At 33.2% G+C, this 27549-nt stretch overlaps 1 protein-coding gene across 5 annotated transcripts in view; it reads left to right on the top strand.

Annotated features, from left to right (window-relative positions):
- The window catches only part of LOC118202130 (spectrin beta chain-like), a 291298-nt gene that overhangs the window by 88549 nt on the left and 175200 nt on the right, over positions 1-27549 (top strand). For all 5 annotated transcript variants that reach the window (XR_015042215.1, XM_085820903.1, XM_085820914.1 and 2 more), the window contains exon 2: positions 2366-2519. Coding sequence is in view for 4 of the 5 variants with exons in the window: in XM_085820903.1 (XP_085677029.1) it covers positions 2390-2519 (130 nt within the window). In the remaining variant the exon portion in view is untranslated. The remainder of the gene's footprint in view (positions 1-2365; positions 2520-27549) is intronic.

Below are 27549 nucleotides of genomic sequence, written 5' to 3'. Positions count from 1 at the left end.
CATAAATAAAAGTAAAGATATATATGTGGATAAAAAAAGAGCGTTTTTGATAACAGCATTATTACATTTATTTATGTTAAATCTCAGAGACATTGAAAATTGCCCCTGTCATGATAAATTAGGAAGCGGTTCTTAAGGTAACATAATCAGTAGTTTACCTGAACTCAAGGTATAAATTTATTCGCTTTTCACAGTAAAAAACATAACCATTAACTTCTATATCTCCAAGATATGCAAATGAAAGACATATAAAGTAGTTAATAAATGTGATCAAAAATATTTCATACAAAAATATACCTTAATCTGATAACTTCCCATATTCATATCTAAAATGAAATAATAACCTAACAAACAACATACACGACAGCACTATATAAGAAAAAAACATGAACTAGTAGTGTTTGAAAATATAAATAGCAGAAGGAAGATAACAGAACTAAAATTTCCAATTAATAAAAAATTATTTGTGTTTTTTAAATAGTAAGCAATTAAAAGTGCAAATAATTATGGATTGTAGTATTTACTAGTACTGCTGATATTTCTTAACACCATTTCTTTCGATTATATGTAAATGTATTTACCTGTTTTTAGTTTCTGCATTTTAGAAACTCATTTGCATTTGTTTTTCTGTGATTTTTCTGTTGAATTACCTTGATCTGTTTATTTACTTTGTACTTGCTCCTGTATATAATTTTCAATGCGCACCAATAATTCGCATTTGCTTATTTTTTGTATTTACCTGTCATGTTTCCAGAACTTTTTTACCACTTGTTCGATTAGCTTTCTCGGGGTCTTTTCATGTTTACTGTTGATTTTACACTCCGCACTTTCTTCATGCATCTTACCCATTGCTATCCGTACAATATGTCAACCTTAATTAATCAAACAAACAAACAGAATAGTTAATACTATGTATATATTTTAATATATATTTATGTGTTTTTTCTATAATTGATTCGAAATGTAAACTTGTTCGATTAGAGGTAAGGTATTGCGTTAATTTTTGCAAACACTTGGGAACCATGATAATACACCACTTTACTCGTGTGTGATTTCTCGATCTCTTTCTCGAAACGCAATATGTCTGTCACTTACACCTCAATTTTTTGAAAAATTAAATACATAAAAAATTAAATTTATGATTGCACACAGCCTCTTAAAGAATGCAGGATGATATCTAACACCTGCAGCGTTGAAAACTTCCCGAATTGGGAGTATGATTGATTGCCAGTGCAACTTTATAAAAGAGGTTAATTAATTAATGGCTTTTGATAGTTAAGTACATTAATTAAAATTCTATTAACTACCTAGGATTATTACATACTCGTACATAACGTTAATACATACGTACTCTTACGTAGCATTTATCTTCTTCTAATTTTCGGCTTTTGAATGCTAGTTTCCTTCTTTCCTTTTTAGGAAAAAAAATTATTAATTAATCTAAAAATATGAAATGTAGAGTAAAAATGTTCCTCATTCTTACTTGCGCTTACAAATCATTATCCGACTATGCATTTTGCGTCTTTTAAAACCTGAAAAGCAAATGTCTGCGATGATTGATGATTTGTAGGTTTTTTTTTTTTTTTTTTTAAATCGATATTTTTTGCAACTTCGATCTGTTTGAACCACTTTATTTTCGACGACGATGTTTTACACGATGTTTTACACCACGATGATTTAAAATTGCGATCTTTTTCCTGTCCTTTTCTTTCTCCCACAATGTTTTGTATTATGTTTTCGTCTTGCTTTGTTTTCTCGCGACGTTTTCATCCATGATGTTTTCCGAGGGCACCGTTCATTTTTGAAATCAATAACAGTTTATTAAAATCTGAACCAACCTAAGGCTCTATTTTTGCCTAAATATTTTCGAGCCTTCCCATCATCCAAAATACTGATTTTTAAGCCGACAATTGGTGATTTTGTTCAATTTGCTAAAACAGTTACGATTTGCTTAGGAATAATCAAGCTTTCCAAAATTTTTGCTTATTGCATATTCTGCAGCTTTTGGTGAAATTGCACCATGTTGAGATTGCTGCTGCTCGTTTGAAATTGTATAACTTTGATTCACAAGGTCTAGCTTCTACTTTTGCTTCAATTTATCATTTGGGAAATAAGGAATAAGAAATCCAACAATATGTACTGACTTATGTATAAATTTTTTAGATTTTACTTTTCTACCGAGCTTTAAATAAAACCTGCAGTTTTGATTGCATTTTTGTGCATATTTTATGCGTATTTCTATTATTTAAGTGGTACTTTATTATTTAATGTATATTTTATTACCTATGCCTAATTTAATAGGCTACAATTAATTTTTCAACTATATTTTGTTATATCTGCGTTCTAAAAATATTTTTTTTCTTAGGATTTGCTTAGAATTCCATCAAAAATGACTACAGACATTGTAGTTGGGGTTCGGTGGGACCCCGCTACCCAACAGGAGATGGATGAATTTGAATATGATGGGGGCAACAGTTCATCTCGACTCTTCGAACGATCACGAATTCGAGTTTTAGCAGGTCAGCCTGTTGTTTCTTAATTAGACAGTGTTTCTATATAAGAAAATGCACATATATTTTTATTCTATTCACATCTTTTAATAGGAGAGAACGAAAAGAGGTGAAGCAGGAATGTTTATGTATCATGCTTCCATCTAGTTGCATCACACAATTATTTTATGAATGCAATATAACATACAGAAATATATGCTAATATTAAAATTGAAATTCTGATATTTTTTAAATAATGAAAACATGGCAAGTTAGGATTTAGAGTGTCTTGTAAACAAAGCTTTTGCGATGCTTATCTGGTTAGTATTAGTTCAGTTTATATACAGAGACTACATCTAAATTAATTTAAGTAAAATTTTTCTTTTAATTTTAAAGTAGCTAGAGAGGGCGAATACAGTGGATGATAATAGGCTTTCAAAAATGACTTCCAGAGTTGCATATTTTATGGTAGACATTAGGCAGATAACATTATATCATCTGTTTGTAGTTTGAAATTTTTCACGGTTTTGAGGAAAAAGAGTAAAACAAAGCATGTAGAGCCATTAGGTTATTTTGAAGCATATGTACATAAAATGAGAAATGCCCTCCCCGAAACTCGAACCTGGACCTCTCGAATACGCGCCGAGTATGCTACTATTACACTACTTAGGCATGCTGGAAGGAGGGAGAAAAAAAGAGGAGTCGCAGGTCTGAGATAAGGAGAATTTGGCAGAAACCAGTTCCTCTATCAACGACTGTTGAACTGTTGGGCAGTTATGACTATATCTTGGTCAGAAAATAATTAATTTTTCAATTGAAAGAAATCTGTATTGTCTCTCTCTAGAAATCTATATTGTCTATCTCTAGAAATCTATATTGTCTATCTCTATATAAATCTATATTGTCTATCTCTCATAATCTATCTCTAGAAGTCCTTGTGGAAATTATTGGTAATTCCAAGTTGCATGTTAGTCAGAAGGAATTCTGCTCAAATCCACAAATCTTTAATTTGATAGAATTTTGAATGGATATTTCAACGGACATGTCCGTTTTGACAGTTCCCGAATCCATTTGGACGAATTTTTTATGTGACATCTGTACGATTCTTTTGTCCAAAACGGATTGTAAAATGGATTCAAAAGGGGTTTTCTTCCTATCTCTGTACGTATGTATCTTGCATAACTCAAAAATGATTAATCGTCGATATCTTTTATATGGGATATATATAACATCTATCAGTGATCTTGTACATATGCAGCGATCTTGTATATTGTGGCTGACATAACATCTAGTTGTGCACTTCCCTTTTTTTATTGCAATCAGCAGTACCAAAAGTATATATATTTATACCACCCACTGCTTACCCGGCCTTTATTTTTGCAGTGTTGGTTGCAGACATTTACTTCCAATTACAGAAGTGTTTAAAGTGAGGAAAATATTCATGTTTTGACAATTTCAAATTTAAAGAAAATTAATATTCTACAAATAACTAAATCTAACTTTTAATGCGCTCTCCTGGTTTCTGTACTTATATTTGGGAAAGTTGTATACTCGTTATGAAAAAAATAAAATCATAAGAAGTCTGACTCTCGAACGACAAAAATGGACCGGAATATTTAATTTCAAAATTTTCAATTTTTGATATCATTTTCAACTTGCCTTAAAGGATTGGTTAATTACGTTAGAATAGTTCAAGGTAAGTTTAAATAAATTGCAGCAAAAATGTGTATAATTAAAAAAGCCGTACAAGGAAGTCGTGGTGTCCACATCAAATTTTTGGCAGACTTTTGAGTCAGGTTTTTTTTGTGAAAGTGGAGAGCGAAAAATTATTTGACTATAAAGGGCTCAAACTTTTGCTTATTTAAGATGGAAATTCTATTCTATTCTATTTTGCTTTGAGGTTTTCAGGGCTCAAAATAAAGTTTTTCTTGTTATAAGCCGTTGGAAATGGGCTATTCATTATGAGTTAAAAAGTGAACTTTATGTTAGTTGACCTGTTTTGCCTCCCATAGATAAAGCGAATCATTATTTTGCTTATAAGGTATTTTTTTTACTCCTTCCAGCGTACCGTCACGGTATGATGGTAGTACATTCAGCGTGTATGCGAGAGGTTAGAGTCCTAGCGAGGGCACTGCACATTTTTCATGTCACCTGCTTCAAAAATAACCTAAAATCTCTACAGTGGCGATGAAACTAAAAGGTGGTAAACAATAATTCGTCACTACTAGGATATGACGATCGGGTCCTCTAATGTCTCCCTTTAGAAGGGGAAGTATATTTTATCTCCTTCTGGCATGCCGAAGTGGTTAACGGTAACACGTTCGGCCAGTGGGGTGGCGGATAGCGCCGTCCGGTCGGCCAGAACGATTTCGAGCCGATCAAGAAATTCAAACAATCAAATCAACACAAATGATTCAGCGAGACAGCCCTGCGCATGAGAAAGACATGGATGCGCAGACTGCATATCACACTCAAACGCACATGAGATAAGATTGTTGTAGGCTGTAGGGTAGAATAGACGATAGATGGTAATGACGAAAGATTGATTGACGATAAATTATATCATAACTAGCATCCAGAATGTCATAAGACAGTTAATGTTAGCTGAGATTCGAGAAGCGAATGTTTACTCACTTCAAATTGATACTACTACTGACGTAAATCAAGTGGACCAATGTCCAATTGTCATTAGTTATCTTTTTAAAGAAAACATATACGAAATAGTGAGAGTTATTTTATCTTGTAGAGATATACCACTGGACTCGGTATGCGCAATATGATCATCAACTTCTTAGACAGCGTGGACTTTGATGTCAGAAAATGTACCGGTAATTCTACAATTTTATCATCAAATATGTACGGTGCTTACAATGGTTTTACTAAATGGTTGAATGAAAAAGCACTTCACCCAATTCATATTTGGTGTCACTCCCATGCTCTAAATTTAGTTTTGGTCGATTCTACGAACAGCGTTTTAAAAGGAACTTCTCATTTTCCCCTAATAAATGAGCGTGGCAAATTCTTTAAAGAATCCTATCAAAGAATAGACTGTGGATAGGAATCAATGATAAAACCAAATCTAGGAAGCTTCATGTCATTGGTGAAACTAGATGGAGTTCAAGTAGCTAGAGGGAGGCAAGGGGGGCATCTGTCCCCGGGCGCAGAATCCAAGGCGTATTTTTACTTCCTTAATAGGAAACACAGGTCGCGACTAAATTTGGCGATTTATCAGGTCTTGGCGAAATTGTGTGGCTAGCGCATGCGCAGAAATGGACGAACTATCGTGATCATGGACCTTATAAGAAATAGACTAACCCAGTGGGCGGGGCGTGCGTCACACACATGTCGGGAAGAGAGAGTAGGGACGATTTAGTTTATCGTAACATTGAAACATATGGCGTTTGTATCACATAACTCTTTTTAATTATTAAATGTGATACGTTGTATAAATGATGAGGTAATAAAAATCACAGTTTTTGCTAATAAGATTTTATATATCTCATGAAACCACTTTTTAGTGCATTTTGAGTATTTTTTTTTTACTGCATTTTGAGCTTAAGCGTAATTCTTGTCTAAACATCATTACTTTGATAAAACGGTAAAAACTCTAAACAAAAAATTTATAAATTTACTTTTGCCTACAAATAAAGTAAAATTAAGTAAGATTGATAGTACATGATGCTATGAAACAAATAAGGTAAAATTAAACAAGATTTGGTAATTTTTTTTTTTTTTTTTAATTTTATGAACATTTTCAGGCAGTAGTAGCAAATATTTATAATTTCAAATGTTTATAGAAACCAAGGATTGTTTTATTTATTTTTTCTGTTTTCAAAATTATTATGGTATTAAAAGATGATCATTTATGACAATATTAATAACTCATAAAATTCGGAGCATAAACTTTTCTGAGTGTAATGAAAAATTTAAAAAAAATTCGCAGTAAATAAAAAAATCTTATGCGGGACTAGAAATAAATTTTAAAAAATAATTACTATAAAATACAAGATATTATATGTCCAATCGTAAATTTTTATTAATGCGCCTAAAGTAACCTTGTAATTTTATATACCTGTAAATACTTTAAGCAGAATGACTATACATCCATAAATACATATGTATGAAAGTAAACAATTTAGGATATTTGTTGCATTGAAAAATTCGCTTACTTCACTTTTTATTTCAAATATTTGTGAAAACAAGATTATATCTATTTATCTATTAATGTAAATACACACACCTATATATATATTTAGAGAGAGAGAGGAAGAGAAACAGATAATATGATTTATTGATGCTTAAATAAAATTAATTTAGTAAATCTGCTTCGAATATTTTCTCTCTGTTTAGATTCATTGTAACATGCAACTGCATGATGCATTTTGAAATATCACTGCTTTAATTAATTTAATCAGGTGGTTTTTATCTGGCTCATCATCATAAATATGGTCTTGAAGAGAAGGAAATATATGTGTTCCTACGCTTTTTAAGACTTTTAGAGTCATGAAATTTATAATATTTTTTTTATTCAATTTAAACTCCTTTTCAGTCTGCCTAAAAATTATTTCTGCATTTTTGCAGATCATTCGGACGTCACTGGAAGGAGAAGTCAAACCTTTACATCCAGATTTATAATATTTGAAACCTAGCAAACCATTATATGGTTCTGTTGAAACTAAAGCTGAGAAACAGATATTACATTTTACTTTATAAGCTCAGCTTTTAACAACAAAACCAGCTATATAAGATGTATACTTTTCGTTCTTAAATATTCTTATTTTTGATTAGTTATAATGCTAGGAATTAAAATTTACCTATAATTTAAAAAAGCAGCAAAAAATTATAAATTTTAAAGAAAAACTTTCAAAAATTCATTTTTAGGCATTTTAGTATTTAGCTATAGTTTAGTATTAGTCATAGTTTTAGTAATTGTAAGAGAAAATTACTTGGTTGAATTTTTCTGTTAGTTCAGATTTAAAATATTATTTTCTAAAAGAAGAAGTTACAATTTCGCTTACATCATAGGAAAAGCTAAAAATATATTCAAGCCTGAAAGCATGCAACAGCTTTATAATTATTTAGAACGTTAATTATGCTTGAAAAACATGCTAAGTATTTAAAAAGCAATCTCAGTGTCAAAAATAAAAATATTTAAAAATTCTTACTTGTGAAATGAAGCACTATCACCAGCTTTTTCGTGACAATTGTACGCGCTGCAATAGCCAACCATTGCTAATTTCTGGAAGTCGTCTCTACTCCTCCGGATATGATCAAGGTGACAGCCGGGAACGCGCCAGACAAGGGAGAAAACGCAATTGGGTTAGTCTATTTCTTATAAGGTCCATGATCGTGATGATATGTCGTATTTACTAGCGTGATACGTACTTATGGTGCTTTTTTTTATGGCTTGACTATGGTGTCGAGCTATTGGCAGTTACTAGCACTGCCTATGGGTAGCGTGGTCGCATTGTAATAAAGATATATATTAAGTATATACGGGAGAAAAAAAAATCTCCTTCAGCTGAGCATGAGCTTATATGATATGATAGCAATGTAGACAGAAGTGCTTTTTTTTTCGGCTTATGGAATGCTTATATCTCAGCACCTGTGTTATTACATCTTTCCTGAACATTTTGGGGATTTAGTAAACCATGATATTTAATAATAATAATATTTGGTTGAAAGTGAACAATAAAATAATAATAATTTTTTCCTAATTTAATAATGACTTAGTTTACCCTATATAGTTCAGTATTAATAACTCTGTAACTATAACATATATATATTTACCTATTAAATAATTCTGTTAAAATATGTATTGTTTCTTATAAAACATCAAGTGGATGTATAAAAGTTAATAATTTATTCATTTTAACAGTTTTTATTTAATTCATTTCATCTTTCTTTGCTTCTGTTGTCTAGTTTGTAACATATACAAACACTTACTAAATGAGATATATTTTCCTTTAGATATATATACAGTGGCTCCGAAAACTGTTCCTATACTTATGATTTTTATTGAAATAGGGCTCTATCCATTAATTAAAAGTAAACTTTCTGAATGAGATTTTAATAAGATCTATAATCTATTCGTAACAAAATTACATGAAATATTTTTTAAATATAGCGAAATTTTATTTTTAAGAAATTAATAATAAAAAAATGACAAACATTTTATCTCACAAAAGTCTTTGTACACTGAAATATTTTTAGATAAAATCAAAATTAGAATTATCGTTCGCCGCTTTTTTTAAATTTTTGCATTGTGGTGGCATTTAAAAAATCATTTGTTTTAATTTTTTATTGTTTACTTCATAATATTCTACTTATTATTGAAAAATGGGTCGCAGTCGTAAAGAAATTACAAACAGCATTCGAAAACTGATAATTTTTCACCATACTAGTGGTAAATCAATTCGAAATATCGCTAAATTAGTTAATTTATCCCATTCTACAGTGCAGCATGTGATAAAACGCTTTAAAAAAGAAAATCGGATTGAAAACAAGGTAAGAAAAGGTCGACCGAGAAAGTTAACTAAACGCGATGAGAGATTTATTATTAGAAAACTTTGAAAAACCCACGTTTGAGCGCTGTAAAAGTTTCTGCAGAATTTAATGCAAAGTTTTCTACTTCAATTTCACTTGAAACTGTTCGACGAGTTCTCAAAGAAGCTGGATTCCATGGGCATTCTGCCCGTAAAAATTTTTTTTGTTAGTGAGAAAAACAGAAAGCTTAGGCTTTCATTCGAAAAATCAATGATAAATACACTCGAAACGTACTGGAAAAATGCCCTATTTGCTGACGAAAGGAAATTTAGTAATTTTGGTTCTGATGGTCGAATAACTGTATGGAGAAGAAAAAACGAGGAACTTCATTCTAATAACTTAATTGGAACATTTAAGCATGACGGTGGAGGTGTTCTTGTGTGGAAGTGCATGGCAGCATCAGGACTATCTAATTTGGTATTTCTTGATGGCATAATTAATCATTCTCTTTATTTAAATATTTTAAGAGACAATTTAAAATTATCAGCCCAGAATTTGGGTATTGGAAACAACTTTATTTTTAATCATGATAACGATCCTAAGCTCAACGTTCGCCTGTGATGTCTCTATAATTGTCCACAGGTTTTGAAAACACCAACTCAGTCGCCATATTTAAACCCCATAGAACAAATTTGGAAAGAACTGGAGGTTAGAGTACAGAAACACGACATCAAAACGAAAAGCGTTTCAAAACAGTCATAATGGAAGAATAAATGAACATTTATACAGAAGTTACAAAAAACTATAAAATCTATTCCCAGACGTTTAAAAGCTGCTATGGATGCTAAAGGATATCCTACTATATATTAATTTAATGAAAAATGAAAATATTTACTATTATGTCAAGATTTTTTTGAAGTGTACGAAGATTTTTGTGAAATAATATGTTTGTCATTTTTTTAATATGAATTACTTAAAAATAAAGTTTCGCTATATTTTTAAAATGTTTCATGGAATTTTGTTACGAATAGATTATAGATCTTATTGTTACGAATAGATTATAGATATCATTATTAAAATCTCATTCAGAAAAGAAAAGTTTACTTTTAATTAATTAATAGAGCCTTATTTCAATGAAAATCGCAAGTGTACGAACACTTCTGGGAGCCACTGCATATGGGGACATATCATGAGTGGCATTATATTCAAAATATGTATTTAAGTTTTAAAGAAAAATTCAATTTGAGAAATATTTTATCATGTAAGAAATGTTAATCAGAAGTAACATAGTTAGGTATTATATTTTGAAATTTAATCGTGTTAAGTAATTATTACATTTATAAGTTTTAGGTTTATTTTAGATTTTAACATATACTTGAGTAATTGATTATTACTATCCCTTTAATAAAAGATTTAAATAAATTATAAATATGTCTTTTCTTACTTTGACATAAGTAATTATCATTTCTGTAACTTTTTCTTCATTAAGAGACTGTTAGTTTTCAAACTTAAAAAAATTCTATATTTTAATAACTTGCCCTAATAAGACATAAAAAGTATATTTTATAACTCATGATGATAGTGTTCCATTTAAAAACTGTTATTAGAAATGTACGTACTTTTTCTGTTATATGGACACTGCAAAAAACAATGTTAAAATATGTGATAACTTGCTGAAGATAGCAACAATGTGATCAGCTAAGTTATCAGGTTCAATGTTCCGTCTTACTTTCTTCGGGAACATGCAAGGACCTGACTCGGAACAGAGAGCTTACTAAAGCTATGTTCAATAACTGTGGGAAGTAGACAGGATACACAAGAAGGGTATACAAAACCCTTTATTTTTCTCTATTTACAATAATTTCCGTACTTCGGAATACAAAGACCCACTACTTGTGGTCTAAACGTAAGAATATAAAAATAAAACTAAACTCTAATTTAACTTTAAAATAATAAACGTGGAAGATTGGCCTTATATTAACAGGAAGCCGTATGTAGTACAGAGAACTGTGAACACTACAATACGTTTAAAATTATCAAGAGGATTAAACCTCTGGCCTGGAAGACAACCAGCAACTGAGTAAAACTTCTAAGGTAAGCGGCCTGCTCCGACTAACTGCTTCCTCTCTCTCGCTTGGCAAAAAGCCACAACTTAAATACTTGGCGCTCGCCAGACAAACTTTGCATAAATAAGTTAAAGCTTTTAATTCTGGCCGGAAGTAGAAAATAAGAAGTGATAGTAAAGATTTAAAATAAAATAAACGTTAGTAAAACTTAAGATCCTTACATACTTCCCGCCAGAGTTAATTAGTTTGAAACTGAGGTTTAAAACGACCTTGTTGAAAACTTTTAGCTCTAGAATATAACGCGAGGCCAATCTTTTACAAACATTTTTCGCTAGAAACTAGAAATTTAAAAGAAAGAAATTTGTTTTTACAATACCAGCTCGCAGGACATGCAATTTTTTCATCTGTACTGCATCTAAACAGGAGCTTTTATTCAAATCTGGTTCCTTCCAGAGATCTGGAAGGAAAACTAGTTTAATGAAATGTTACACAATGAAATGACAAGTAACATGTATAATTATATTTCTCTTAACATTCTTATTTCATTCATGACTATTTTAATTATCTCTCCCCGTGCTCTCTGACATGTGTTGTAAAAGAACACCAAACACGAATGTGTTTATGTCTATGTGTTCAACACTTCCTCCTACAATCAAAGCACTAACGTGTTAAAAATTCAACATACCAAGACCACGTAACACACCCTAACTTCAACTCTAAACCTTGAGGTACTAATCTGAAAGTGGCTAACTCTGAAGTGTAGCGTCAGAGAGCCTAACTACATTCATTCAACCTTTAACACATATTCACCATGATTTAGTCTTTTTACAGTCACACGAATAAAAAAAAAATTTAACATTACTTTCACTTTTACCATATCACGGTATTTCTTAACATTTGAAATAACAGTTCACATTGTATATAAGAACATATTAACATGCCGTTAATTTTACGCATTTGAAAACTTACATTAGTAGTACATTGTTAACTTCTATTCTTTTCTAAGCAAGTGCCAATTTTTCTACATTGAAATACTACATTTCAAAAAGTCTTTCAGACTAAACCTTCTTTCTTGCTAGAATGTTTTAAATAAAATTTATACAATAACTTTACAATATTTTACAATATTTAAGTCTTTACACATCGCTATTATACATCAACTTTAGTTTTACACGCGAGTAATTGAAAAACATAATACCAAAATCGGTAACAACTTATTTCTCGCCCTTTTGGCGATAAAGGTAGACCTCGCATGAGGTAAAACTTCTTGAAATCTGCCACTTGCAGTAAAAATGAAAGATTAACTTAAGTTTGCAAAGTAACATAAAATTTTACTTATCTTTGTGATATTCGGACATTCTTTTCTGAGCCCAGTCCTGGAAAGTAGCGTAGATTGTTGTTTGATTTATCCTCCTTCGTGTGCGGGCTCGCCCTTCAGTGCCTTCCTCTAGAAGCTTTCTTTTTTTTCCAGTTCGGTCACCCTTGAATACCTTCTTTTTCGCCTCTGCCTGTGGTCTTGGCCGTTTGATGGCAGCTGGTCTTGGTGGAACCGGGAAACTTCTTTCGTGTTCCTGCTTGCACCTCGTTGCTGGCCGTTCAAATTTTCCTTGTAACTTTTCCTCCGCCGCTGGTGGCCCTTCCGCAGTTCGGCGACATTTGCTGCGGAGAGTCCTGTCGGATGAGTAGATCTTCCGTTTTAGAGCCGGGTTATAGTTGCCGTCACTTCTCCTGGCTCTCTTTGCATTCGTCGTCCTTCTCCCTTCTTCATTCTGGGGGTGTTCGTGAGCTCTCTTTTCTGGACGGTGGAACGGCTTCTTTTTCTTGTTACCTTCACTTTTCCCGCGGGGAAACTTTCTTTTCACTTGCTCCTGCCTCTTAATGGCTTGCCCTTGTACTTGTCGTTGTTCCACCTCTGGAGCTTGTGCCTGCGGTGTCTGCCGTGCCAGATCCTGCAAAAGATCTTTGAAAATTTGTATTTTATTACGATCATAGTAGGGTTTGATTTGATCAATGTTTGCGGAGCAGGTTTCACCATTTCTAGCTTTTAACACTACTACAGCGTGAGTTATTTTTTCTATGACATATGGTCCTTCAAATCGTGGAAAAAATGTGGCAGTTTTATCTTCTGGTGCTGAAGAAAGTGAATGCTTAATTTTTAATACTTCATCCCCTACTTTATAAGTTACTCCCTGTCGTTTCAAGTCATAATACAGTTTTTGTTTTCTCTGTGCTACTTCCGTATTCTTTTTTGCTTCTTTAATTAGTTTTTCTATATCACCCATTTTAAATTCTGGGGCTCTTTGTTGCACATAAAATAATTTATCTAACGGCGTTATAATCTTTCTGCCTAAATATAACTCAGCAGGAGTTTTGCCCGTTGTATCATGTTTTGCGGTCCTAAGGGCGAAAGCAAATTCATTGACATAGTTATCCCAGCTTTTATGAAAATTGTTAACATAACTACGGATAATTTTGACTATATTTCTATTGACCCGTTCCGCTATATTTGATTGCGGCCGATACGGGACCATTTTTAAATGACGTATGCCCAGTTTTTGGCACATGTCTTCAAATACATTACTTACAAATTGAGGACCATTATCCGATATAACTTTTAGAGGCGCCCCGTATTTTAAAATATATTTATTTAAAATAGAATCAGTAACTAATTTCGCGGAGGCTCGTTTTAAGTGAACAATTTCGGTCCACTTACTAAAATGATCAACCATAACAAGGAGATAGCGACTTTTATTTAACTGACTTTTTGGGAAAGGGCCCAATAAATCGATGCCAATTATTTCATTTGGAAATTCGGATTTAATACTATTTAGAAACCCGGCCGGGCGGAAATTAATATAATTAACTGCTTGACATGTTGGGCAGGACTGGACATACGCCCTTGTTAACTTTTGCAGTTCAGGAAAACAGACTGCCTCGCGTACGCGTTAGATAGTTTTTCGAATACCAGCATGAGAAGCTAAAGGGCTGTCATGGAGCTCCTGCGGGATATTTAATCTAAGACTAGCTGGGATAACAGGTCGAAATTCGTTGTTAGAATTCGTAGTTTTTGTATAGAATAATAGACCATCTATTAGTTCGTAATGGGCCGCCCTATTTCTTATCGCCACAATATCTTGGTGGCTAAAATTTTCAGGAACCTTTAAATACTCATAAATGCTTCCAAACTCAGGATCCTTACCCAGTTCGGTTATTACAGTTTCTCGGGAATTCATTGTACATGCTGTGAGCATTGCCACCTTTACGGTATTACCTTCTTCATCTATTTTAATTCTGGATAGGGCATCTGCTACGATATTTTCCTTTCCGGGGGTATGCTTGATTACCAGATTATATTCTTGTAGCTTGAGTGCCCATCTTATTAACCTTGGGGATAAGTTTTTCCCTGAGTACAATCTAGTTACCGCCGCATGATCAGAGTACACTGTTATTGGCGCCTTTCCAAAATAGACTCGGAACTTTTGCACTGCTAACAGAACTGCAAGTGCCTCTCTCTCGGTCGCGGAATAGTTTCTTTGTGTTTGATTTAAAGTTCGGCTAAAAAATGCCACGGGCTGTTGATTTTGCGAAAGTACCGCTCCTACTGCATAATCCGAAGCATCCGCTGAAATGTCTAAATTCTCATCCTTTTCAGGAAATTTCAACACAGGGGCTTGCGTTAATGCTTGTTTCAATTTTTCGAAAGCACTATTGGCTTCGGCCGTCCACGAGAATCTTGCCTTTTTCCTTTTTAATTTTAACAATGGCTCAGCAATAGCTGCAAAATCTTTTATAAAGGACCTATAATATGAACAAAGTCCTAGAAAAGAAGAGAACTTCTTTGCCGTGTTCGGAGTCGGATACTTTTGTACAGCGATTATTTTTGATTCGTCTGTCTCGATTCCTTTCTGAGATATTTTGTAACCTAAATATTTTAATTCAGGGGCTGCAAATTTGCACTTTTCGACATTAACTTTTAGACCGGCCTCATTTAATAAAGAAAACACCTGTCTTAAATCCTGTACATGTTGGCCCAGATTATCACTAGTAATAATGATGCCGTCTAAATAGATAAATGTGGACTTTCCAAGAACAGGTCTTAACACAATATTCATACTTCGCTGAAATGTTGCCGGCGCCCCTGAAAGGCCAAACGGCATACGCAAAAATGCATAAGTGCCAGACTTGGTAATAAAAGCAGTCGTAGGCACGTCCTCAGGCCTAACCCCTAATTGAAAATAACCAGTCGTTAAGTCGTCATATATTTGGTGGATGTTATGTTCCTTAGAATTTCTTCAATAATAGGTAACGGATATACCGGATATTTAGTTATGGGGTTTAATTTACGGTAGTCAATTGCGAATCTCCACCTTTTTGGATGTGTCAAAGGATAGTTATTATTTTTCTTACATAAAACCACCGGGCTAGCATAACTACTTGAGATTGGCGTTATGAACTTTTTACGTAGCATATCGGTGATATGCCATTCTATAATTTTTTCCTTATTCTTATCATACCGGTATGCTTTGTGGCGAACTGGCATTGAATCTCCGGTGTCAATACTATGGTTAGTAACTTGAGTAAATCCTGGAATATCACTAAATAACGAAGCAAATTCACTTACCACTTGTCGGATTCTTCGCTGTTCTTCATTAGGCAGGTGGTCAAGATTTAATATCGGGGGTTCAGCCTTTTCTCCACGAACTGGTTTCATCGTCAGCTTAAGGGAAGCTTCATTAAAATCCAGCGTTGCTTGTGCCTCTGAAAGAAAATCTATTCCTAAAATAATATGTGCTTGCAGATTCTTTACTATGAAAAACATCACCTTTACTTGTTCGTCCTTGATACGGACATACAGCGGTAATTTTCCTATACACTTATATTTTTCTCCTTGCGCCGCTAACACTGTAGTATTATCCGAATTATATATGCGGTATTTACGAAAATACTTCCTAAAAAAATCTTCTGCCACACAGGAACACTGCGCGCCTGTATCCAGGAGTGCGGTGGCTGGGATATTATTCACCAACACTTCAATCTTCGGAAGAGTCAAATTTTTCACCATTACTGTATTTAACTTGAAGGAAGAGGGGTTTTCTTGGCCTTCGGATTTCCGCACCCTCCCGTCAGCAGAAATCCGTTTTAGTTTAAATTATTTTTCATTTCCGTGCTTTCCTTCTTTTTCCACTGGCCTTGAGACTTTTTTCCTGGATTGCTATTGAACTGTCGACGTTCGCCGGCTGTTTTTGAATGCTCGGGTTTCCTTGCCCACTTATTCGCTTTGCTTCCGTAGCCGTGTGCTTGAGTTTGCTGTAGTCTTGGCGCACCAAAATGGTTTCGCTGTTAATATTGGCGTCTTCTTTCAATGTCCGCCGTTCTTCTACTTTCAAACTGGATTGCTAGCTCAAATAACTTTTCCAGTGTAGTCGGATTTCTTAATTCAATAAAGTCTTGCACTTGGGGCAGTAACCTCGGCAAAATAACTTGAATTATCTCAGGATCCGGACGGTTTCCATACAAGAGTTTGAAGACGTGAATTTTTCTTAAAATAAAGCTTGAGAGGTTTTCGATTCTTTGCTGGTATATACTGAAAAGTTCCGTTTCTAATTTCGCACGATCCCTTACAACAGGAAAGGCTTTTACTAGGGCAGTCTTGAAATTCTCGTAAGTATAGGTGGGACTTCCTGCTTGACCCAAGACACTTCTGCCTATACACTTGAACCAGTTAAGCGGTTGGCCCCTCAAAGCGCTGGTAGCTAAGGTAACTTTTTGAAATTCGTGCACGGGGTAGAGCATGAAGTGGTCATCCAATTTTTCCAAAAAACTGGTTACCGGTGAGTTTCCATTAAATGTTGCTTCTGGTTTCATCGAAGCGATCATGGTCTGGACGATGTAACCAAATCCTTCCAGGGTGGCAGTTGGCATTTCTGGATTCTGAGCCGCATCTGCAGGCAGCACAGGTTCTTCTTGAAACTCGGCCATGGTTATTCTTCTTCGTCGGGGGCCACTATCAAGTTCAATGTTCCGTCTTACTTTCTTCGGGAACATGCAAGGACCTGACTCGGAACAGAGAGAGAGCTTACTAAAGCTATAACTGTGGGAATAATACATTCAATAACTATGGGAAGTAGACAGGATACACAAGAAGGGTATACAAAACCCTTTATTTTTCTCTATTTACAACAACTTCCGTACTTCGAAATACAAAAACCCACTACTTGTGGTCTAAACGTAAGAATATAAAAATAAAACTATAATTTAATTTTAAAATAATAAACGTGGAAGATTGGCCTTATATTAACAGGAAGCCGTATGTAGTACAGAGAACTGTGAACACTACAATACGTTTAAAATTATCAAGAGGATTAAACCTCTGGCCTGGAAGGCAACCAGCAACTGAGTAAAACTTCTAAGGTAAGCGGCTTGCTCCGACTAACTGCTTCCTCTCTCTCGCTTGGCAAAAAGCCACAACTTAAATACTTGGCGCTCGCCAGACAAACTTTGCATAAATACGTTAACGCTTATAATTCTGGCCGGAAGTAGAAAATAAGAAGTGATAGTAAAGATTTAAAATAAAATAAACGTTAGTAAAACTTAGGATCCTTACAAAGTCATCTTCGTTTTATGAGTGAACTGAGCCAAATATTCATGTGTTATTTATTTGTTTATTACACTTTCTTATTCTCATTAAATAAATATAATTTACATGCCATACAGCATGGGTTGTGCATTTTTCCAATACTAACCATAGTCTTTGTGCATTGGCCTGCAATATATAAAGCATTTGTAATGAAATCTAGAAATTGTTCCTTTCGATGTCATTTCAAAACAGAAGATGTATTTTATTTCCCAGTCCTCTACGAAAGCATGCGGAACCTATTTATAGGGCCCTATTTGACATTCTCATTCTGAGCATATGCCATAGAAATTAAAATATTATGCACGATGTTCCATCGATTTAATTTAATTTCTGCTGGACTTGTTTTGGGCTGTGCTAAGCAGCATTTCCTAAACAACAAAATGTTGTTCAGACCATGAACATCCTTGAAAAAGAAACTGTCACTGCAATTTTTTATATCCTGTATAGCATGGCTTTATACTGACTGCTGTTAGAGATATAGTACAAAGATCTAGAATATTCATGACATTGGCAATTTCAGATTTGGGATTTTGCTGCATATTAGATCTTAAGTTTATATCCAGTAAGATGTTGATTATAAAATTAAAAATATGAAATGGTGATTTCTGAAATAACAAAGTACGTATGACCTTAAAGGAATCAAAATGTACAAGAAAGAAAAGCTCAATATTTATTTGTTTGCTTTATTAAGCATTTATTTCAATGTAATTTGTTTAATTTTTTGTGAAAACACTTTCTCTTTAATTCTATAATAGTTAAGTTGCCTGGGATATTTAAAAAAAAAAAAAAAAGAGGAGGAAGCAGTGAAATTACTACAGAGAAAAGGGATTCCTCATAGCTGAAAATTTTATGAAAATAATCCTGAAATGATGTGTTTTACCAATTACGATACGCCAAAATAACGTTTCAATTTTAGATCTTGCTCAGAAAAAAGTCTCGGATCTCGGACTTGGTTTGAAGGATCCCATCTAAATTCCCTTGGAGCTGTAAAATTTATGTACCATTGGTACCATGGACTGACCTCAGTTGAGTATTGTAATATGCAGTACAGTTGTTGATTGAAACAGTTATATGCAGAAATTGTTTTAACCATTTTATATCTAGGTATGTCTCATGCTTGTTTCTGAAGTCTGTTAATAAATGTTATTTTAAGACACAATAACACGCCGAAAAAATACTAATCCAGAAGACAAACAACAAAAATCAGCGTTATATTTACAAAATTTCCACAGGACTAGTTTCGATGGTTTTACCGAACCACCATCCTCAGCTGCAAAACCGCAAATGAACGAGATAGGAAATAATGTTTAGATAAGATAAGAAAGCCTGGACAAGAACAAGCAAGTGGCGCCATCTGTTGGCGAAACCAGAACTAAAACATAATTTCTCTAAAAGCCGAAGGCAAATTTGGATTGGAATTAGGATCGTTAACTAGAACAGAAAGATTTTTATGAATGTGAAATGCCTCTAGAAAATCCAGTTCTCCAATGGAAGATGTTTTTTGAATAATTTTGGCAGCAGAAAAATTGAAAGTGTGATTTTCGGACCAACAATGTTGAGCAACAGAAGACTTCTGTGTTTCCTTTTTTCTAACATATGCCTCATGTTCTTTGACGCGAAATTTTAAGGCTCTCTTAGTTTGGCCAATGTAAATTAAACCACACTGGCAAGGAATCCTATAAATACCCCAGGAATTCATATCCGGAATGGGGTCCTTGAGTATAGAAGTTGGAATTTTATTGATGGGAGAGTAAACAACCCGAAAGTTAAATTTCTGCAAAATATGTGCAACTTTATAGCTAATTGATGGAAAGAAGGGAATGACAACAGAATTTTTATAATCTCCTAAAATAAGAGTGTGGCTTTTGGTGTGTTGAGATGAGAATTTTTTAACTGCTTGATTAATAATGTTGGGTGAAAAGAAATGAATGAATGAAAATCATTTCAAGCAACTTAAACCATTCACTTATCCCATCTGTTGCGAATTGTGCCAGATTATATGCTCTTCCCAAAATTCATAAAAGTGGTATTCCTTTCCGCCCTATTGTATCAAATTTAGGTACTACCTCGTATCCATTAGCTAAATATTTAGTTTCTAGATTTTCCACTCTATTAGACAATAACATTTACACATTTACATAAAAAATTCAATAGAGTTTGTAAAAAAGGTTAAAAAAATTTCTCCTCGTAATTTACTCATGGTTTCTTTTGATGTAAAATCATTATTCACCAATGTCCCAATGGACGGTGTATTAAGATGTCCAGAAACCAGACTTCGCGAATTTCATTTCTCTTGCATCGAAATTGATGAGCTAATTTCTCTCACTCAACTCTGTTTGAAGCAAACACATTTTGTTTTCCAAAATAAATATTACAAGCAAACTGAGGGATTAGCCATGGGAAGCCCCCTCAGTCCCATCCTGGCTGATATCTACATGCATTATTATGAATCAAAATTGTTTGAAACTTTAAACTTCCCGGCATGGTTCCGCTACGTAGACGATACTTTTACCCTGTTTGAAGGTAATAAAGATGATTTAAATAGAGTTCTTTCAACAATGAATTCTATTGATCCTGCTATTCAGTTCACTTTTGAACTTGAGACTTGCAATTCTCTTCCGTTTCTCGACATTCTGGTCACACGTAACACATCCAACTTCAGTACTACAGTTTACCGTAAACCTTCATCGGTTTGCCTTCCACCACACTTTAAATCATGTCATCCGACTAAACAAAAGTTAGCTTCATTTTATTCCTATGTTTTCCGTGCTCTTCAAGTTTGCTCCTCCAAACTAGCCCTTGATGAAGAACTAAATTATTTAAAAGCAATAGCTATTCACAGAGGCTTTTCACCCAACATTATTAATCAAGCAGTTAAAAAATTCTCATCTCAACACACTAAAAGCCACACTCTTATTTTAGGAGATTATAAAAATTCTGTTGTCATTCCCTTCTTTCCATCAATTAGCTATAAAGTTGCACATATTTTGCAGAAATTTAACTTTCGGGTTGTTTACTCTCCCATCAATAAAATTCCAACTTCTATACTCAAGGACCCCATTCCGGATATGAATTCCTGGGGTATTTATAGGATTCCTTGCCAGTGCGGTTTAATTTACATTGGCCAAACTAAGAGAGCCTTAAAATTTCGCGTCAAAGAACATGAGGCATATGTTAGAAAAAAGGAAACACAGAAGTCTTCTGTTGCTCAACATTGTTGGTCCGAAAATCACACTTTCAATTTTTCTGCTGCCAAAATTATTCAAAAAACATCTTCCATTGGAGAACTGGATTTTCTAAAGGCATTTCACATTCATAAAAATCTTTCTGTTCTAGTTAACGATCCTAATTCCAATCCAAATTTGCCTTCGGCTTTTAGAGAAATTATGTTTTAGTTCTGGTTTCGCCAACATATGGCGCCACTTGCTTATTCTTGTCCAGGCTTTCTTATCTGATCTAAACATTATTTCCTATCTTGTTCATTTTCGGTTTTGCAGCTGAAGATTATGGTTCGGTAAAACCATCGAAGCTAGTCCTGTGAAAATTTTGTAAATTAACGCTGATTTTTGTTGTTTGAATTCTGAATTAGTATTTATTCGGCGTGTTATTGTGTCTTAATTAGTAACAATATGCCAAACTTATGGTGTATATAATCCTTGCTGTATAATAAGAGGGGAAAAAATATTAAAAACAAGTCTTAAAATATTTTCATGCTTTTAAAATGACATATATTTCTTGCAAGAGAGGTAGCACATAAAATTGTCATTTTCCCAATGTAGTTAATATTTAAACGCTACAATTGTCAAATTACTTAACTGACACATTAGAAATAATATTTCTCTTGCAGTAAATGCTTTTATATTGTAAATCTTATGTCGATTAAGAATTCTCTTAACCTGTTCAATGTCCATACGATTGCCATTAACTCCAATTTGCTGGCATGATAAATGCTTCTATATATTTTTTAACAATTTTCATAAAAATTAAAATTTGTAAGAAATAATTTCCAACATTTAGGATTGTGCAGTGTTGCAGTTTAAATGAGAAATCAACTAGGATTTGATAAAATAACATTTACAAAATTTCCACAGAACTACTTTCGATGGTTTTACCGAACCACCATCTTCAGCTGCAAAACCGCAAATTAACGAGATAGGAAATAATGTTTAGATAAGATAAGAAAGCCTGGACAAGAACAAGCAAGTGGCGCCATTTGTTGGCGAAACCAGAACTAAAACATAATTTCTCTAAAAGCCGAAGGCAAATTTGGATTGGAATTAGGATCGTTAACTAGAACAGAAAGATTTTTATGAATGTGAAATGCCTTTAGAAAATCCAGTTCTCCAATGGAAGATGTTTTTTGAATAATTTTGGCAGCAGAAAAATTGAAAGTGTGATTTTCGGACCAACAATGTTGAGCAACAGAAGACTTCTGTGTTTCCTTTTTTCTAACATATGCCTCATGTTCTTTGACGCGAAATTTTAAGGCTCTCTTAGTTTGGCCAATGTAAATTAAACCGCACTGGCAAGGAATCCTATAAATACCCCAGGAATTCATATCCGGAATGGGGTTCTTGAGTATAGAAGTTGGAATTTTATTGATGGGAGAGTAAACAACCCGAAAGTTAAATTTCTGCAAAATATGTGCAACTTTATAGCTAATTGATGGAAAGAAGGGAATGACAACAGAATTTTTATAATCTCCTAAAATAAGAGTGTGGCTTTTAGTGTGTTGAGATGAGAATTTTTTAACTGCTTGATTAATAATGTTGGGTGAAAAGCCTCTGTCAATAGCTATTGCTTTTAAATAATTTAGTTCTTCATCAAGGGCTAGTTTGGAGGAGCAAACTTGAAGAGCACGGAAAACATAGGAATAAAATGAAGCTAACTTTTGTTTAGTCGGATGACATGATTTAAAGTGTGGTGGAAGGCAAACCGATGAAGGTTTACGGTAAACTGTAGTACTGAAGTTGGATGTGTTACGTGTGACCAGAATGTCGAGAAACGGAAGAGAATTGCAAGTCTCAAGTTCAAAAGTGAACTGAATAGCAGGATCAATAGAATTCATTGTTGAAAGAACTCTATTTAAATCATCTTTATTACCTTCAAACAGGGTAAAAGTATCGTCTACGTAGCGGAACCATGCCGGGAAGTTTAAAGTTTCAAACAATTTTGATTCATAATAATGCATGTAGATATCAGCCAGGATGGGACTGAGGGGGCTTCCCATGGCTAATCCCTCAGTTTGCTTGTAATATTTATTTTGGAAAACAAAATGTGTTTGTTTCAAACAGAGTTGAGTGAGAGAAATGAGCTCATCAATTTCGATGCAAGAGAAATGAAATTCGCGAAGTCTGGTTTCTAGACATCTTAATGCACCCTCCACTGGGATATTGGTGAATAATGATTTTACATCAAAAGAAACCATGAGTAAATTACGAGGAGAAATTTTTTTAACCTTTTTTACAAACTCTATTGAATTTTTTATGGTGTAAATGTTATTGTCTAATAGAGTGGAAAATCTAGAAACTAAATATTTAGCTAATGGATACGAGGTAGTACCTAAATTTGATACAATAGGGCGGAAAGGAATACCACTTTTATGAATTTTGGGAAGAGCATATAATCTGGCACAATTCGCAACAGATGGGATAAGTGAATGGTTTAAGTTGCTTGAAATGATTTTCATTCATTCATTTCTTTTCACCCAACATTATTAATCAAGCAGTTAAAAAATTCTCATCTCAACACACTAAAAGCCACACTCTTATTTTAGGAGATTATAAAAATTCTGTTGTCATTCCCTTCTTTCCATCAATTAGCTATAAAGTTGCACATATTTTGCAGAAATTTAACTTTCGGGTTGTTTACTCTCCCATCAATAAAATTCCAACTTCTATACTCAAGGACCCCATTCCGGATATGAATTCCTGGGGTATTTATAGGATTCCTTGCCAGTGTGGTTTAATTTACATTGGCCAAACTAAGAGAGCCTTAAAATTTCGCGTCAAAGAACATGAGGCATATGTTAGAAAAAAGGAAACACAGAAGTCTTCTGTTGCTCAACATTGTTGGTCCGAAAATCACACTTTCAATTTTTCTGCTGCCAAAATTATTCAAAAAACATCTTCCATTGGAGAACTGGATTTTCTAGAGGCATTTCACATTCATAAAAATCTTTCTGTTCTAGTTAACGATCCTAATTCCAATCCAAATTTGCCTTCGGCTTTTAGAGAAATTATGTTTTAGTTCTGGTTTCGCCAACAGATGGCGCCACTTGCTTGTTCTTGTCCAGGCTTTCTTATCTTATCTAAACATTATTTCCTATCTCGTTCATTTGCGGTTTTGCAGCTGAAGATGATGGTTCGGTAAAACCATCGAAACTAGTCCTGTGAAAATTTTGTAAATTAACGCTGAATTTTGTTGTTTGAATTCTGAATTAATATTGTTACTATTTTAGGATATGTGCTATTAATATGCACTAATTTAAAGTTTAAAAATGATGGCAGTTATTTTAATTAATAGTGTTGATATAATTACAGAACAATTTCCAAATTTTAATAAAAATCATATTTTTTATTACATAATGAAAGCAATCTTTCATTGAATTATAAACAAATTGGTATATATCAAAGGACTATTTACCATTAATTTAAATGGAAAAAGGTTCTCGGGTTGGGGGGGGGGGAAACCTTTGAAATTATATTTAAACAAATTAAAATTACTAAAATATAAACTGATGTAATAAATATATAGTCTAATTAATAATATTATTAATTAGCATTTAAAAGGCCAAAAAGTGCATTATAATTACAGGTGGTTGAGTAATGATTATGTTTGGTATCCTAAGTTGTCAAAGATCTGTTAGTAAGATATGCAATTTTTTTATGCAGAAAGAAGAACGAGGATCATTTAGTAGTATCTCAACCATTGCTTGAGTGTGTACTGTTCTTATGATTTCTATGCCTGTTTGCTCCAGCACTCGCAATTCATGTTTATATTGTGTTATGGTTAGCATAAAATATTAAAATTAATATATTCAATAAACAAAAAGTTGTTTTCATACATGATCAAAGCATTTTGAAAAAACTATGTTAGATCAGTATACTTTCTTAAAATTAAGGCGTACATTTTTGCAGTCATTACATTAAATAAAAATATTAAATAATAATTTCACTTTTTCATTCTAGAAAAATGAAAATCCATGCTTTCTTTTACTACCCTTAGTTCTTTCTGAGAGTAAATTTAAGACCTTTGTAAAAGAGAAGTGGCATAAAGTATTTAGTCACATAATTTGGGAATAATAAATTTCCAAATATTAAAAACATTTATTAATCCTAAATATTTATTTTTAATATTTAGAGATCGTGTGGGCTTTCTAATAAAAATACAGAACTTGCCATTGTTCAGATACAATATAATTTTTTCTTTCAAATTATTGAGGTCACATAAGAGATTTTTGAAGAATGAACAAAAAAAAAAAAAAAAAAAAAAAAAAAAAAAAAAACTGAAATGTTTCAGATTTTAAATTACGTCCAAAGGGGCGTTTTTTAACATTTTGTGTGTTACCTTTCTTTATTAAATATCATGTTCCTTGCACTTAAACCATAAGATCCAGTGCAACAGCAATATCGCAAAATAGTTTTAAAACGAGCATATCTTTAGAATTTCCGATACAGAGACTCACGCGCTGGAGATAAAAATGTTTTTTCTGCACAACGTTGCCATTGCTCGCTTTGAAATCCTTGAGTTTGTTAATCAAAAATTCGTCAAAGTTTTAAAAAATAGGAAATCGATCATAAAACAAATTTCAAATTTCAAATTTGGTCTTCCACATGCTCATGTTCGTTGGAGGATTACGTTATTCAAAATTCGATGACTCTATGTACCGTTGTTTTATCACAATACGAGAAATATACATACATTTATGCAGATTTTTCATTATTTAATTTCTTCAAATATAATGCAGGACTCTAACATTTTGTGGCAACGGTTTGAAAAGTGAACCGACATTTATGAGTCCGACGCAAAATGCCAAAACGAAACTAATAGTCCTTCGGGATTCAAATCCCTTTGGACTAAAAAAAAAAAAAAAAAAAAAAAAAAAAAAATTGAGTACCACATATATTTTTGTTTTCATGCACTGTATTCATACGATAAATCTGTATTTACTTAAAATTTTTAGAATGAGAATTAAAGGGGTGCAAGTTGGTGGCATTTAAATTTCAGTTCACTTTGTGGCATTTGTGTATATAGCAGAGCTTCAATTGCGTCGGTACTTCTCAGTTTTCGAGATAAATTATAATTTCAGCCGGAGCCCTAAATAAAAGGGCTCAAGCACTTTTTTTATGCAAGTGAACTACAATTTTAACACAGAAATTTTGTTTTAATAGTAAACATGTCTTAAAAATTATTCTAACTTCTGAATGCAAGCCTGTCTTTCCATCGCACTCAAGCCTTGCACAGAGATTGAGACTTCTGAGGAAAGAAAAGCCTTCAATTAATTATATGTCAAAGGCTTATTCTCCAGGATATGCAATGAATTTATAAGAGCGGGTAAATTTTGTATTCCCTTAAAGAACTAAAAGTGACACCCTGATCGTGGACGTTCCATGCTAGTGACTTCCTTCTGCAGAGCTGTAGACTTTCTGAATGATGTAACCAAACGGGAGCTGCCACTTATACCGAGAAGTTATATATTTATTCTCACGTTGTATTCAGGAAAAGTTGTCAGGGAACATTTCTGCTTGACGGCTAGAATTATATCGGCAGGGCATCGTGATCAGGTAGTCTTGAACTCTTTCCTCTTTATCTTCAAAGCTACACTTTTCAGTTAAATTGCTTTCCATACCCTCATACTCTTTCTAGAATTCTCACTATTCTCCTTAGTGTAACTTTAATCGTTTTATCTTTTTTCCTTGGTGTGCTGCAAAAAAAGAGTGATACTTTTCATCCCTTGGAATAGTACATTTTATGTATAATCAGGGTTTAAACTCAGATGGAGATTAGCTGAGCTGCTTCTTAACATCTAAGTGGAATTGTAATTTCGGACAATGCCTTACATAAGACGAGGTCCGATATTTTTTCCTATTTAACTATTCAAAATTAATTTAATAATTTATTAAATTTCTCTTTACATTTTTCTTAATTTAATTAATTAATTTAAATTTATTATCTAATTATTAGATATTTTAATTATTTATTTTTTTTTCTTTCCTTCGTCACAGTCTTCCATAGGGTTTCGGCACTTCTAATCTTAGAAATTAAGCCCTGGTATATAGCATGGAACGATAAGTCCTCAAGAGTTAATGGGAACAGAAGCGGGGTAGATGATCTTTGGATCTATCTCCTGGTCATTGTTTCATAATGAGATAGAGCTGGGCAAATTCATATCGTCACCTATAATGTGTCCAAGGTTTAAACTAATGACAGACATAATCAAGTGCACTCTTGGCCAATGATTTCGTAGACGTTTTTGATGTTACTATCAGAGGAGTCTGTGATTATATTTAGAATTTAACTAAATCAAAAGTTACTATGTATTATTATTAATTACTATGTATTATTATTAATTGCTTCAACATTCAATTAATTTATTATTAAATAATCAATTAGTTAAGTGATTTCTCCTTCTATCGTGTCTGAATAATTTTATATTCTGAAGCTATCATTTCAATATACATATAGAAATTATAAATTTATTCATTATTCCATAATGTAATGGATAATTCTAAGCAATTGCAATCTAATCTGCTTTCAGCTGTTGCAAAAAATGCCTTCAAAGCTTCTTAACTAGAACAATTAAAATAATGCCGATATCTTAAGTAAAATTCATTGTACGAAATATGAGATATTGAATGTCACGAAAAGT

The sequence above is a fragment of the Stegodyphus dumicola genome, chromosome 1, assembly GCF_044657685.1.
Source record: "Stegodyphus dumicola isolate Sdum_Otavi_A_Nest chromosome 1, ASM4465768v1".
NCBI classification, from domain to species: domain Eukaryota; kingdom Metazoa; phylum Arthropoda; class Arachnida; order Araneae; family Eresidae; genus Stegodyphus; species Stegodyphus dumicola.
This window is presented reverse-complemented; position numbering and strand designations above follow the sequence as displayed.